The sequence below is a fragment of the Hypanus sabinus genome, unplaced genomic scaffold (assembly GCF_030144855.1).
Source record: "Hypanus sabinus isolate sHypSab1 unplaced genomic scaffold, sHypSab1.hap1 scaffold_202, whole genome shotgun sequence".
Lineage (NCBI taxonomy): Eukaryota > Metazoa > Chordata > Chondrichthyes > Myliobatiformes > Dasyatidae > Hypanus > Hypanus sabinus.
In genome coordinates, this window is record NW_026780120.1 from 1 (window position 1) to 17,093 (window position 17,093).

Consider the following 17,093-nt stretch of genomic DNA (forward strand, 5'->3'; position numbering starts at 1 on the left):
GGCAGGAATGGAAATGCCAGGGCTCGCAGGCAGGAAAGATGGCGCCTGCACGTTGCCCCCGCAGATCAAAAGGGGCGAGTTAAATGAAGGCCGCCTGGCCTTTCTGAGGAAGCGGACGCTAACGTTGCTCTGAGGGGGAAGGAAAGGGTTGAAGATCTTTTTTAAAGAAAGGAGAGAGATGCTTCTAAAATAGCAAGAAGACGCGCCAGTATCAAAGATGGCGGGATCGTGGTGCCGGGATGGAAGCGCGATCCTCGGTCACGTGATATATAGGTCGAGAGGCGGGACGCGATATGTCGCACGTAGTCATTTTCGTGACGTCACGGATGCCCGCCTCCCTCCCCGCAGGGGGCGTGATCTCCGCAAACGCGGGCGCGCTCTCTGGGGATTGGGTCGGCGCCGTGACGTCAGAGGGACGAGGGGCGGGTTATCCTGTGCCACAGCCATTCTTCGTGCAGTGTGGAGCGCGGTGGGACCGGCCACGCCCCCTCGTGTCGTCAGCAAGCGAGGAGATAAAAGAGGTGGCGTCGCGCCCCACTCGGTTCTCGCGTTCGCCGCTGCCCGCTCACGCCGCCGCCATGGGCCGCAAATTCTTCGTCGGAGGCAACTGGAAGATGAACGGAAACAAGGAAAGCCTGAAGGATCTGGCTAGCAACTTGAGCAAAGCCACGCTGCCCCCGGACACTGGTCAGTGAGGCTGGAGAGGGGCGGGATGGTCTCCGGACACCGGTCAGTGGGGAGGGAGAGGGGCCGGGATGGTCTCCGGACACCGGTCAGTGGGGAGTGGGAGGGGCCGGGATGGTCTCCGGACACCGGTCAGTGGGGAGGGAGAGGGGCCGGGATGGTCTCCGGTCAGTGAGGCGGGAGAGGGGCCGGGATGGTCTCCGGTCAGTGGAGAATGAGAGGGGCCGGGATGGTCTCCGGACACCGGTCAGTGGGGAGGGAGAGGGGCCGGGATGGTCTCCGGACACCGGTCAGTGGGGAGGGAGAGGGGCGGGATGGTCTCCGGACACCGGTCAGTGAGGCGGGAGAGGGGCCGGGATGGTCTCCGGACACTGGTCAGTGGGGAGTGGGAGGGGCCGGGATGGTCTCCGGACACCGGTCAGTGGGGAGGGAGAGGGGCCGGGATGGTCTCCGGTCAGTGAGGCGGGAGAGGGGCCGGGATGGTCTCCGGACACCGGTCAGTGGGGAGGGAGAGGGGCCGGGATGGTCTCCGGACACTGGTCAGTGGGGAGTGGGAGGGGCCGGGATGGTCTCCGGACACCGGTCAGTGAGGCGGGAGAGGGGCCGGGATGGTCTCCGGTCAGTGGGGAGGGAGAGGGGCCGGGATGGTCTCCGGACACCGGTCAGTGGGGAGGGAGAGGGGCCGGGATGGTCTCCGGACACCGGTCAGTGGGGAGTGGGAGGGGCCGGGATGGTCTCCGGACACCGGTCAGTGGGGAGGGAGAGGGGCCGGGATGGTCTCCGGACACCGGTCAGTGGGGAGTGGGAGGGGCCGGGATGGTCTCCGGACACCGGTCAGTGGGGAGGGAGAGGGGCCGGGATGGTCTCCGGTCAGTGGGGAGGGAGAGGGGCCGGGATGGTCTCCGGACACCGGTCAGTGGGGAGGGAGAGGGGCCGGGATGGTCTCCGGACACCGGTCAGTGGGGAGTGGGAGGGGCCGGGATGGTCTCCGGACACCGGTCAGTGGGGAGTGGGAGGGGCCGGGATGGTCTCCGGACACCGGTCAGTGGGGAGTGGGAGGGGCCGGGATGGTCTCCGGACACCGGTCAGTGGGGAGTGGGAGGGGCCGGGATGGTCTCCGGTCAGTGGGGAGGGAGAGGGGCCGGGATGGTCTCCGGTCAGTGGGGAGGGAGAGGGGCCGGGATGGTCTCCGGTCAGTGGGGAGGGAGAGGGGCCGGGATGGTCTCCGGTCAGTGGGGAGGGAGAGGGGCCGGGATGGTCTCCGGACACCGGTCAGTGGGGAGTGGGAGGGGCCGGGATGGTCTCCGGTCAGTGGGGAGGGAGAGGGGCCGTGCAGTCTGAGCCATTCTCCTCCCAGTCACTGTGACTCGGGAAGAAACCCCATCCGGACCTGGGGACGGTGAGAGGACAGATCCCATTACCCGCCCCCGCCCCCCCCAGAGCCGGGCCTCTCACCCTCTGAGGAGTCCGGAGGGACGGGTGAGCCTCCCTCTCCCCTATATGGGCCGCTGGCGGAGAGCGCCCGCAGCTCCTGACCTTCAGCACAGGAAGAAGCGGAGGGGAGGGCGCGACACGTGGTGCCTGCCGGTGGATATGCCGAGACAGTGTCAGTGTCCCTGGGGTTTGGGTCTTCTCTGCGTCGCCGAACAGCTTTCGGCGTTGGTGTGTGCACATTCTGCACAGGGCTGGCTGTAATTTACAGTATGCCTTTTCAGGTTTATTATCACTGGCATGTGATGTGAAATTTGCTAACTTAGCAGTTCTATGCAATACATAATCTAGCAGAAAGAAAAAAAATAAAATAAAGCAGTAAATAGACGAGTAAATGAATTGCATATATTGAATAGATGACTAAAACTACGTGCAAAAACAGATATTCAGTATATTAAAATGTGGGTTCTTTAATTAGGGTGCACCTTTCTTAGCTGGGACCAAAACAGTTTGGCCCAATTAATCGCTTGCCCCAATTAGCCAAAACTTATTGGAAATAGTTAAAAAGATGTAAGAAATTGTGTAAACTGAGTTCAGAGCAAATTAGAATATTGCCGATGCTACAACGTAGCTGGAAACTGTGGTGAGGAAATCGGTGCCCCGGATAGTCTTGTTTCTTGCTGAAAACAGTGACAAAAATCACGGCTTTTCAAACATGAGCACACAACTGGCGCTGTTTAGACGCCATTGCTCTGGCCACGGTGTGTATTCCGGCCGCGCCAGTGCACAGGACCAGTTAAAAACTGTTCAGCGACGTCTCCTGCCCGGATTGGGTGGCAGACTGACCCAAATAAAGGAAGGGCATCCGACTACTTTCTTGAGGTTTTGTTCCCGAATAGGCGGCTGCCCCGGTGAGCCGATGTATATATGCAGACACGTGCAGAGGCCACTCGATCAGGGACGGTGCTGATCGGCCAGTCGCGGCGGCAACTCGATGCATAACAGCACGCAGACTCGCTCGAGGGGTCCGGTAGATTGAACCAAACACTGGAATGGGGAAGGAACGTGACCTGCGCCATGCAATAATCGCAGGTGCCAGACGGGGTGGGTGGCATAACTCACAAACTGAAGATATAGGAGCAGATTTGGGCAGTTTGGCCCATCGAGTCTACTCTGCCATTTCATCATTGCTGATCCGATTTTCCTCTCAGCCCCAACCTCCTAACTTCTCCCCGTATCCCTCCATGCCCTGACCAATCAAGAATCTATCAAAATCTGCCTTAAATATACATAAAGATTTGGCTTCCACAGCTGCTGTGACAAAGAATTCCACAGATTCACCACTCTCTGGCTGAAGAAATTCCTCCCCATATCTGTTCTAAAAGGAGGCCCCTCTATTCTGAGGCTGTCCCCTCTGGTTGTAGACTCTCCCATCAGAGGGAACATCCTCTCCATATCCACTCTATCAAGGCCTTTCACCATTCAATAGGTTTCAATGAGGTCACCATTCATTCTCCTGAACTCGAGTGAATACAGTCCCAGAAACATCAAACGCTCTTCACATGACGAGCCATTCAATCCTGGAATCTTTCTCGTGAACCTCCTCTGAACCCTCTCCAATTTCAGCACTTACTTTCTAAAATAAGGGGCTCAAAACTGCTCACAGTACTCCAATTGAGGCCTCACCTGTGCAGTCTCAACATCGTTGTGCATGAGATTTTCCCGCACAAAGGTCTCTGAAAGTTTACAGAGAAGCAAGAAACAAATGTCCAGGGAGCGGCAGTTCTGTGGCTGACAGGGCCTTGTTAGTGAGAGAGGTGAGAGGAGAATGGCCGGACTGGTTCAAGCTGACAGGGCCTTGTTAGTGAGAGAGGTGAGAGGAGAATGGCCGGACTGGTTCAAGCTGATAGGGCCTTGTTAATGAGAGAGGTGAGAGGAGAATGGCCGGACTGGTTCAAGCTGACAGGGCCTTGTTAATGAGAGAGGTGAGAGGAGAATGGCCGGACTGGTTCAAGCGGACAGGGCCTTGTTAATGAGAGAGGTGAGAGGAGAATGGCCGGACTGGTTCAAGCTGACAGTGACTCAAATAACCACACGTCACAACAGTGGTGTGCAGAGGAGCATCTCTGAACACACGGCAGCCCGAACCTCAAAGTGGGTGGGCCACAGCGTCAAAAGACCCCAACGGGTTCCTCTCTTGTAATTAATGGAGTGGCCACATAGCAGATCTACATTCTGATTCTGAACCTATGCATGATAGTCCTGGAGATTGATGTTACTGCGACATTTCCCCCTCACAGACCCTGACCTCTTCCCCATTCCCGACTCAGCCGCCCCGTTTCTCAACAGCCCTCTGTCGCGAACTGGGCTGCAGGTCCCGGGTTGACCCCTGACATTTCCTGTGGTGCCCGGTCCGAGACATTGGCTGACCTCACCCTGACTGGACTGCAAATGTCACTGGTCTCCAGTTCTCAACCCCTGGCTCCACGGGCACTCTCTGATGTAACTGCCTAAGTTAGATAACGGTTTCAATTCACCCCTACACCCCTCCGTCTCCATAATCACTCCGACCCCGACAACCCTCCCTGTCTCTGTAACCCCCTCCCTCCCCTACACCCCTCCCTGTCTCTGTAACCCCCTCCATCCCCTACACCCCTCCCTGTCTCTGTAACCTCCTCCGTCCCCTACACCCCTCCCTGTCTGTGTAACCCGCTCAGTCCCCAACACCCCTCCCTGTCTCTGTCAACCCCTCCCCATTTCTCTTTTACATCTCACTGACCGCTACACCCCCACTCTGTGACACTTGGGTTTGTCTCCATGGTGGTGAGGAGGGGGAGGGAGATGGGACATCTGGGATGCAGTCCTGGTGTCTCAGTGGGTAGGGACGGGCTGCTGACCCAGTTTGTACCCCTCCCCCCCCCACACACCGTGCTTTCCCCTGTCAGCATGTGGGACCCACCCTCCGGAGGGGCCGGTGACATTGTGGAGCGTGACCTGGAAGGAGGGGGAGGGTGGGGTGCCTGCTCTCAGGTTGCCTCTGCGCCCTTTAGCAGACTCAGCGGTGTAACGTGAGCCCGGAGAGGAGAGGCCTGTACTGGGTCGTCTATTTCAGTCTCTGCTCCCTCGATTCCATAACCAGCCTGGCTCCCTCTCGTACCGAGAGAGACTTTTATCCAATTGCTCTCTAACCTTCTCAGTTGAGCCAGTGGCCAGTCTATTTCGGACTGGCCCCCACCCCCTCCGCCGATAGATCCCGGAGGCTCTCTGGGTGGTCCAGGCCATTTGGCCCAAATGGTCCCTGCTGACCCAGTTGAACTGTCCCTATCTGTATACCTGTCAGTTCCCCCCCCCAACGCTGTGACTGTCCCTGCCTGTAACGCTCTCCCCCACCCCCCCGTAACGCTCTCCCCACCCCCGTAACGCTCTCATCCACCCCCCCCCCCCCCCCGTAACGCTCTCTCTCTCCCCCCCCCCCCCCCCCCCCCAAGCAGCTTGCCTCCCCGTGAGCATGGCAATGAAATTCACCGGGTTCGCAGGCATCTTGCTGGGGCTGAGCGCTCTGTCCAGGACTGAAGGAGGCGGAGAGGGGGTTTCACCTCTGTGAGGTTGCGATAAAGCGGGAAGGGTCACACCCCTCACTGCCCACCGAAAGGGTAGGGGAGTCTAATTAGCCACTCGAGTAGCGTACTGCTCAGTACTGGGGGCTACCTGGTCTGTCTAGGCTGCTGCAACACTCTGAGATCAGAGCTGACTCGCCCCCACCGACCGGCCCTTTCGCCCCGTCGCCCTTACTTCCCCTGAGAAACTGAACCCTGTCAACACCCCTTTATTGGGGTATTGGCTGCGGGAGTATGTTGTTGTGGGGGGAAGACCATTGCAGACCACGCACTTTCTTGCAGGCTGGGCCGTTGCTTCATAGGTGGAGCGTGCTAATGCTTTAGTTTTGCTGAAGAGGGAGGGTGAGAAAGGGCAGAATGAGGCCTTTCATCCCATCCAATCTGCTCCGCCATACCATCATGGCGGATCCCAGATCCCACTCAACCCCGTACACCAGCCTTCTGCCCATATCCTCGGATACCCTGAACGATCAGCAAACTATGAACGTCCACTTTAAATATCCCATGGACTTGACCTACACCTCAGTCTCTGGCAGATTCACTACTCTCGATCTAATAAAATTCCTCCTTTACGTCTGTTCTGAAGGGTCACCCCTTGATTTACAGGCAGTGCCCTCTCCAGTTCGAGATACCCTCACCACAGGAAACATCCTCTCCACATCCACCCATCTCCATCAAACTGCCCCATCAAACACTCCTCATACAATGAGATCCCACCATCATTCTTCTAAACTCCAGTGAGTACAGGCCCAGAGACATCAAACACTCCTCAAACAATTAGATCCCCCCCTCATTCTTCTAAACTCCAGTGAGTACAGGCCCAGAGACATCAAACACTCCTCATACTATGAGATGCCCCCTCATTCTTCTAAACTCCAGTGAGTACAGGCCCAGAGACATCAAACACTCCTCATACAATGAGATGCCCCCTCATTCTTCTAAACTCCAGTGAGTACAGGCCCAGAGACATCAAACACTCCTCATACAATGAGATGCCCCCTCATTCTTCTAAACTCCAGTGAGTACAGGCCCAGAGACATCAAACACTCCTCATACAATGAGATGCCCCCTCATTCTTCTAAACTCCAGTGAGTACAGGCCCAGAGACATCAAACACTCCTCATACAATGAGATCACCCCTCATTCTTCTAAACTCCAGTGAGTACAGGCCCAGAGACATCAAACACTCCTCATACTATGTGATGCCCCCTCATTCTTCTAAACTCCAGTGAGTACAGGCCCAGAGACATCAAACACTCCTCATACAATGAGATGCCCCCTCATTCTTCTAAACTCCAGTGAGTACAGGCCCAGAGACATCAAACACTCCTCATACAATGAGATGCCCCCTCATTCTTCTAAACTCCAGTGAGTACAGGCCCAGAGACATCAAACACTCCTCATACAATGAGATGCCCCCTCATTCTTCTAATCTCCAGTGAGTACAGGCCCAGAGACATCAAACACTCCTCATACAATGAGATGCCCCCTCATTCTTCTAAACTCCAGTGAGTACAGGCCCAGAGACATCAAACACTCCTCATACAATGAGATGCCCCCTCATTCTTCTAAACTCCAGTGAGTACAGGCCCAGAGACATCAAACACTCCTCATACAATGAGATGCCCCCTCATTCTTCTAAACTCCAGTGAGTACAGGCCCAGAGACATCAAACACTCCTCATACAATGAGATGCCCCCTCATTCTTCTAAACTCCAGTGAGTACAGGCCCAGAGACATCAAACACTCCTCATACAATGAGATGCCCCCTCATTCTTCTAAACTCCAGTGAGTACAGGCCCAGAGACATCAAACACTCCTCATACAATGAGATACCCCCTCATTCTTCTAAACTCCAGTGAGTACAGGCCCAGAGACTTCAAACACTCCTCATACAATGAGATGCCCCCTCATTCTTCTAAACTCCAGTGAGTACAGGCCCAGAGACATCAAACACTCCTCATACAATGAGATGCCCCCTCATTCTTCTAAACTCCAGTGAGTACAGGCCCAGAGACATCAAACACTCCTCATACAATGAGATGCCCCCTCATTCTTCTAAACTCCAGTGAGTACAGGCCCAGAGACATCAAACACTCCTCATACAATGAGATGCCCCCTCATTCTTCTAAACTCCAGTGAGTACAGGCCCAGAGACATCAAACACTCCTCATACAATGAGATGCCCCCTCATTCTTCTAAACTCCAGTGAGTACAGGCCCAGAGACATCAAACACTCCTCATACAATGAGATGCCCCCTCATTCTTCTAATCTCCAGTGAGTACAGGCCCAGAGACATCAAACACTCCTCATACAATGAGATGCCCCCTCATTCTTCTAAACTCCAGTGAGTACAGGCCCAGAGACATCAAACACTCCTCATACAATGAGATGCCCCCTCATTCTTCTAAACTCCAGTGAGTACAGGCCCAGAGACATCAAACACTCCTCATACAATGAGATGCCCCCTCATTCTTCTAAACTCCAGTGAGTACAGGCCCAGAGACATCAAACACTCCTCATACAATGAGATGCCCCCTCATTCTTCTAAACTCCAGTGAGTACAGGCCCAGAGACATCAAACACTCCTCATACAATGAGATGCCCCCTCATTCTTCTAAACTCCAGTGAGTACAGGCCCAGAGACATCAAACACTCCTCATACAATGAGATACCCCCTCATTCTTCTAAACTCCAGTGAGTACAGGCCCAGAGACTTCAAACACTCCTCATACAATGAGATGCCCCCTCATTCTTCTAAACTCCAGTGAGTACAGGCCCAGAGACATCAAACACTCCTCATACAATGAGATGCCCCCTCATTCTTCTAAACTCCAGTGAGTACAGGCCCAGAGACATCAAACACTCCTCATACAATGAGATGCCCCCTCATTCTTCTAAACTCCAGTGAGTACAGGCCCAGAGACATCAAACACTCCTCATACAATGAGATGCCCCCTCATTCTTCTAAACTCCAGTGAGTACAGGCCCAGAGACATCAAACACTCCTCATACAATGAGATGCCCCCTCATTCTTCTAAACTCCAGTGAGTACAGGCCCAGAGACATCAAACACTCCTCATACAATGAGATGCCCCCTCATTCTTCTAAACTCCAGTGAGTACAGGCCCAGAGACATCAAACACTCCTCATACGAGATGCCCCCTCATTCTTCTAAACTCCAGTGAGTACAGGCCCAGAGACATCAAACACTCCTCATACAATGAGATGCCCCCTCATTCTTCTAAACTCCAGTGAGTACAGGCCCAGAGACATCAAACACTCCTCATACAATGAGATGCCCCCTCATTCTTCTAAACTCCAGTGAGTACAGGCCCAGAGACATCAAACACTCCTCATACAATGAGATGCCCCCTCATTCTTCTAAACTCCAGTGAGTACAGGCCCAGAGACATCAAACAGTCCTCATACAATGAGATGCCCCCTCATTCTTCTAAACTCCAGTGAGTACAGGCCCAGAGACATCAAACACTCCTCATACAATGAGATGCCCCCTCATTCTTCTAAACTCCAGTGAGTACAGGCCCAGAGACATCAAACACTCCTCATACAATGAGATCCCTCCTCATTCTTCTAAACTCCAGTGAGTACAGGCCCAGAGACATCAAACACTCCTCAAACAATGAGATCCCCCCCTCATTCTTCTAAACTCCAGTGAGTACAGGCCCAGAGACATCAAACACTCCTCATACAATGAGATCACCCCTCATTCTTCTAAACTCCAGTGAGTACAGGCCCAGAGACATCAAACACTCCTCATACAATGAGATGTCCCCTCATTCTTCTAAACTCCCGTGAGTACAGGCCCAGAGACATCAAACACTCCTCATACAATGAGATGCCCCCTCATTCTTCTAAACTCCAGTGAGTACAGGCCCAGAGACATCAAACACTCCTCATACAATGAGATGTCCCCTCATTCTTCTAAACTCCAGTGAGTACAGGCCCAGAGACATCAAACACTCCTCATACAATGAGATGCCCCCTCATTCTTCTAATCTCCAGTGAGTACAGGCCCAGAGACATCAAACACTCCTCATACAATGAGATGCCCCCTCATTCTTCTAAACTCCAGTGAGTACAGGCCCAGAGACATCAAACAATCCTCATACAATGAGATGCCCCCTCATTCTTCTAAACTACAGTGAGTACAGGCCCAGAGACATCAAACACTCCTCATACAATGAGATGCCCCCTCATTCTTCTAAACTCCAGTGAGAACAGGCCCAGAGACATCAAACACTCCTCATAGAATGAGATGTCCCCTCATTCTTCTAAACTCCAGTGAGTACAGGCCCAGAGACATCAAACACTCCTCATACAATGAGATGCCCCCTCATTCTTCTAAACTCCAGTGAGTACAGGCCCAGAGACATCAAACACTCCTCATACAATGAGATGCCCCCTCATTCTTCTAAACTCCAGTGAGTACAGGCCCAGAGACATCAAACACTCCTCATACAATGAGATGCCCCCTCATTCTTCTAATCTCCAGTGAGTACAGGCCCAGAGACATCAAACACTCCTCATACAATGAGATGCCCCCTCATTCTTCTAAACTCCAGTGAGTACAGGCCCAGAGACATCAAACACTCCTCATACAATGAGATGCCCCCTCATTCTTCTAAACTCCAGTGAGTACAGGCCCAGAGACATCAAACACTCCTCATACAATGAGATGCCCCCTCATTCTTCTAAACTCCAGTGAGTACAGGCCCAGAGACATCAAACACTCCTCATACAATGAGATGCCCCCTCATTCTTCTAAACTCCAGTGAGTACAGGCCCAGAGACATCAAACACTCCTCATACAATGAGATGCCCCCTCATTCTTCTAAACTCCAGTGAGTACAGGCCCAGAGACATCAAACACTCCTCATACAATGAGACGCCCCCTCATTCTTCTAAACTCCAGTGAGTACAGGCCCAGAGACATCAAACACTCCTCATACAATGAGATGCCCCCTCATTCTTCTAATCTCCAGTGAGTACAGGCCCAGAGACATCAAACACTCCTCATACAATGAGATGCCCCCTCATTCTTCTAAACTCCAGTGAGTACAGGCCCAGAGACATCAAACACTCCTCATACAATGAGATGCCCCCTCATTCTTCTAAACTCCAGTGAGTACAGGCCCAGAGACATCAAACACTCCTCATACAATGAGATGCCACCTCATTCTTCTAAACTCCAGTGAGTACAGGCCCAGAGACATCAAACACTCCTCATACAATGAGATGCCCCCTCATTCTTCTAAACTCCAGTGAGTACAGGCCCAGAGACATCAAACACTCCTCATACAATGAGATGCCCCCTCATTCTTCTAAACTCCAGTGAGTACAGGCCCAGAGACATCAAACACTCCTCATACAATGAGATGTCCCCTCATTCTTCTAAACTCCAGTGAGTACAGGCCCAGAGACATTAAACACTCCTCGTACAATGAGATCCCCCCCCCCCCATTCTTCTAAACTCCAGTGAGTACAAGCCCAGAGACATCAAACAGTCCTCATACAATGAGATGCCCCCTCATTCTTCTAAACTCCAGTGAGTACAGGCCCAGAGACATCAAACACTCCTCATACAATGAGATGCCCCCTCATTCTTCTAAACTCCAGTGAGTACAGGCCCAGAGACATCAAACACTCCTCATACAATGAGATGCCCCCTCATTCTTCTAAACTCCAGTGAGTACAGGCCCAGAGACATCAAACACTCCTCATACAATGAGATGCCCCCTCATTCTTCTAAACTCCAGTGAGTACAGGCCCAGAGACATCAAACACTCCTCATACAATGAGATGGCCCCTCATTCTTCTAAATTCCAGTGAGTACTGGCCCAGAGACATCAAACACTCCTCATACAATGAGATCCCTCCTCATTCTTCTAAACTCCAGTGAGTACAGGCCCAGAGACATCAAACACTCCTCAAACAATGAGATCCCCCCCTCATTCTTCTAAACTCCAGTGAGTACAGGCCCAGAGACATCAAACACTCCTCATACAATGAGATCACCCCTCATTCTTCTAAACTCCAGTGAGTACAGGCCCAGAGACATCAAACACTCCTCATACAATGAGATGTCCCCTCATTCTTCTAAACTCCCGTGAGTACAGGCCCAGAGACATCAAACACTCCTCATACAATGAGATGCCCCCTCATTCTTCTAAACTCCAGTGAGTACAGGCCCAGAGACATCAAACACTCCTCATACAATGAGATGCCCCCTCATTCTTCTAAACTCCAGTGAGTACAGGCCCAGAGACATCAAACACTCCTCATACAATGAGATGCCCCCTCATTCTTCTAAACTCCAGTGAGTACAGGCCCAGAGACATCAAACACTCCTCATACAATGAGATACCCCCTCATTCTTCTAAACTCCAGTGAGTACAGGCCCAGAGACTTCAAACACTCCTCATACAATGAGATGCCCCCTCATTCTTCTAAACTCCAGTGAGTACAGGCCCAGAGACATCAAACACTCCTCATACAATGAGATGCCCCCTCATTCTTCTAAACTCCAGTGAGTACAGGCCCAGAGACATCAAACACTCCTCATACAATGAGATGCCCCCTCATTCTTCTAAACTCCAGTGAGTACAGGCCCAGAGACATCAAACACTCCTCATACAATGAGATGCCCCCTCATTCTTCTAAACTCCAGTGAGTACAGGCCCAGAGACATCAAACACTCCTCATACAATGAGATGCCCCCTCATTCTTCTAAACTCCAGTGAGTACAGGCCCAGAGACATCAAACACTCCTCATACAATGAGATGCCCCCTCATTCTTCTAAACTCCAGTGAGTACAGGCCCAGAGACATCAAACACTCCTCATACGAGATGCCCCCTCATTCTTCTAAACTCCAGTGAGTACAGGCCCAGAGACATCAAACACTCCTCATACAATGAGATGCCCCCTCATTCTTCTAAACTCCAGTGAGTACAGGCCCAGAGACATCAAACACTCCTCATACAATGAGATGCCCCCTCATTCTTCTAAACTCCAGTGAGTACAGGCCCAGAGATATCAAACACTCCTCATACAATGAGATGCCCCCTCATTCTTCTAAACTCCAGTGAGTACAGGCCCAGAGACATCAAACACTCCTCAAACAATGAGATCCCCCCCTCATTCTTCTAAACTCCAGTGAGTACAGGCCCAGAGACATCAAACACTCCTCATACAATGAGATCACCCCTCATTCTTCTAAACTCCAGTGAGTACAGGCCCAGAGACATCAAACACTCCTCATACAATGAGATGTCCCCTCATTCTTCTAAACTCCCGTGAGTACAGGCCCAGAGACATCAAACACTCCTCATACAATGAGATGCCCCCTCATTCTTCTAAACTCCAGTGAGTACAGGCCCAGAGACATCAAACACTCCTCATACAATGAGATGTCCCCTCATTCTTCTAAACTCCAGTGAGTACAGGCCCAGAGACATCAAACACTCCTCATACAATGAGATGCCCCCTCATTCTTCTAATCTCCAGTGAGTACAGGCCCAGAGACATCAAACACTCCTCATACAATGAGATGCCCCCTCATTCTTCTAAACTCCAGTGAGTACAGGCCCAGAGACATCAAACAATCCTCATACAATGAGATGCCCCCTCATTCTTCTAAACTACAGTGAGTACAGGCCCAGAGACATCAAACACTCCTCATACAATGAGATGCCCCCTCATTCTTCTAAACTCCAGTGAGAACAGGCCCAGAGACATCAAACACTCCTCATAGAATGAGATGTCCCCTCATTCTTCTAAACTCCAGTGAGTACAGGCCCAGAGACATCAAACACTCCTCATACAATGAGATGCCCCCTCATTCTTCTAAACTCCAGTGAGTACAGGCCCAGAGACATCAAACACTCCTCATACAATGAGATGCCCCCTCATTCTTCTAAACTCCAGTGAGTACAGGCCCAGAGACATCAAACACTCCTCATACAATGAGATGCCCCCTCATTCTTCTAATCTCCAGTGAGTACAGGCCCAGAGACATCAAACACTCCTCATACAATGAGATGCCCCCTCATTCTTCTAAACTCCAGTGAGTACAGGCCCAGAGACATCAAACACTCCTCATACAATGAGATGCCCCCTCATTCTTCTAAACTCCAGTGAGTACAGGCCCAGAGACATCAAACACTCCTCATACAATGAGATGCCCCCTCATTCTTCTAAACTCCAGTGAGTACAGGCCCAGAGACATCAAACACTCCTCATACAATGAGATGCCCCCTCATTCTTCTAAACTCCAGTGAGTACAGGCCCAGAGACATCAAACACTCCTCATACAATGAGATGCCCCCTCATTCTTCTAAACTCCAGTGAGTACAGGCCCAGAGACATCAAACACTCCTCATACAATGAGACGCCCCCTCATTCTTCTAAACTCCAGTGAGTACAGGCCCAGAGACATCAAACACTCCTCATACAATGAGATGCCCCCTCATTCTTCTAATCTCCAGTGAGTACAGGCCCAGAGACATCAAACACTCCTCATACAATGAGATGCCCCCTCATTCTTCTAAACTCCAGTGAGTACAGGCCCAGAGACATCAAACACTCCTCATACAATGAGATGCCCCCTCATTCTTCTAAACTCCAGTGAGTACAGGCCCAGAGACATCAAACACTCCTCATACAATGAGATGCCACCTCATTCTTCTAAACTCCAGTGAGTACAGGCCCAGAGACATCAAACACTCCTCATACAATGAGATGCCCCCTCATTCTTCTAAACTCCAGTGAGTACAGGCCCAGAGACATCAAACACTCCTCATACAATGAGATGCCCCCTCATTCTTCTAAACTCCAGTGAGTACAGGCCCAGAGACATCAAACACTCCTCATACAATGAGATGTCCCCTCATTCTTCTAAACTCCAGTGAGTACAGGCCCAGAGACATTAAACACTCCTCGTACAATGAGATCCCCCCCCCCCCATTCTTCTAAACTCCAGTGAGTACAAGCCCAGAGACATCAAACAGTCCTCATACAATGAGATGCCCCCTCATTCTTCTAAACTCCAGTGAGTACAGGCCCAGAGACATCAAACACTCCTCATACAATGAGATGCCCCCTCATTCTTCTAAACTCCAGTGAGTACAGGCCCAGAGACATCAAACACTCCTCATACAATGAGATGCCCCCTCATTCTTCTAAACTCCAGTGAGTACAGGCCCAGAGACATCAAACACTCCTCATACAATGAGATGCCCCCTCATTCTTCTAAACTCCAGTGAGTACAGGCCCAGAGACATCAAACACTCCTCATACAATGAGATGGCCCCTCATTCTTCTAAATTCCAGTGAGTACTGGCCCAGAGACATCAAACACTCCTCATACAATGAGATCCCTCCTCATTCTTCTAAACTCCAGTGAGTACAGGCCCAGAGACATCAAACACTCCTCAAACAATGAGATCCCCCCCTCATTCTTCTAAACTCCAGTGAGTACAGGCCCAGAGACATCAAACACTCCTCATACAATGAGATCACCCCTCATTCTTCTAAACTCCAGTGAGTACAGGCCCAGAGACATCAAACACTCCTCATACAATGAGATGTCCCCTCATTCTTCTAAACTCCCGTGAGTACAGGCCCAGAGACATCAAACACTCCTCATACAATGAGATGCCCCCTCATTCTTCTAAACTCCAGTGAGTACATGCCCAGAGACATCAAACACTCCTCATACAATGAGATGCCCCCTCATTCTTCTAACCTCCAGTGAGTACAGGCCCAGAGACATCAAACACTCCTCATACAATGAGATGCCCCCTCATTCTTCTAATCTCCAGTGAGTACAGGCCCAGAGACATCAAACACTCCTCATACAATGAGATCACCCCTCATTCTTCTAAACTCCAGTGAGTACAGGCCCAGAGACATCAAACACTCCTCATACAATGAGATGCCCCCTCATTCTTCTAAACTCCAGTGAGTACAGGCACAGAGACATCAAACACTCCTCATACAATGAGATGCCCCCTCATTCTTCTAAACTCCAGTGAGTACAGGCCCAGAGACATCAAACACTCCTCATACAATGAGATGTCCCCTCATTCTTCTAAACTCCAGTGAGTACAGGCCCAGAGACATCAAACACTCCTCATACAATGAGATGCCCCCTCATTCTTCTAAACTCCAGTGAGTACAGGCCCAGAGACATCAAACACTCCTCATACAATGAGATGCCCCCTCATTCTTCTAAACTCCAGTGAGTACAGGCCCAGAGACATCAAACACTCCTCATACAATGAGATGCCCCCTCATTCTTCTAAACTCCAGTGAGTACAGGCCCAGAGACATCAAACACTCCTCATACAATGAGATGCCCCCTCATTCTTCTAATCTCCAGTGAGTACAGGCCCAGAGACATCAAACACTCCTCATACAATGAGATGCCCCCTCATTCTTCTAAACTCCAGTGAGTACAGGCCCAGAGACATCAAACACTCCTCATACAATGAGATGCCCCCTCATTCTTCTAAACTCCAGTGAGTACAGGCCCAGAGACATCAAACACTCCTGATACAATGAGATGCCCCCTCATTCTTCTAAACTCCAGTGAGTACAGGCCCAGAGACATCAAACACTCATACAATGAGATGCCCCCTCATTCTTCTAAACTCCAGTGAGTACAGGCCCAGAGACATCAAACACTCCTCATACAATGAGATGCCCCCTCATTCTTCTAAACTCCAGTGAGTACAGGCCCAGAGACATCAAACACTCCTCATACAATGAGACGCCCCCTCATTCTTCTAAACTCCAGTGAGTACAGGCCCAGAGACATCAAACACTCCTCATACAATGAGATGCCCCCTCATTCTTCTAATCTCCAGTGAGTACAGGCCCAGAGACATCAAACACTCCTCATACAATGAGATGCCCCCTCATTCTTCTAAACTCCAGTGAGTACAGGCCCAGAGACATCAAACACTCCTCATACAATGAGATGCCCCCTCATTCTTCTAAACTCCAGTGAGTACAGGCCCAGAGACATCAAACACTCCTCATACAATGAGATGCCCCCTCATTCTTCTAAACTCCAGTGAGTACAGGCCCAGAGACATCAAACACTCCTCATACAATGAGATGCCCCCTCATTCTTCTAAACTCCAGTGAGTACAGGCCCAGAGACATCAAACACTCCTCATACAATGAGATGCCCCCTCATTCTTCTAAACTCCAGTGAGTACAGGCCCAGAGACATCAAACACTCCTCATACAATGAGGTGCCCCCTCATTCTTCTAAACTCCAGTGAGTACAGGCCCAGAGACATCAAACACTGCTCATACAATGAGATGCCC

The 17,093-nt window shown here is 51.2% G+C and overlaps 1 protein-coding gene across 1 annotated transcript in view; it reads left to right on the forward strand.

Moving 5' to 3' along the window:
* Window positions 1-500: 500 nt before the first annotated feature.
* The window catches only part of LOC132387604 (triosephosphate isomerase-like), a 36,969-nt gene continuing 20,376 nt past the window's right edge, over window positions 501-17,093 (forward strand). The window contains exon 1 of the mRNA XM_059959977.1: window positions 501-687. Within this exon, the coding sequence (XP_059815960.1) occupies window positions 579-687 (109 nt within the window). The 5' untranslated portion in view covers window positions 501-578. The remainder of the gene's footprint in view (window positions 688-17,093) is intronic.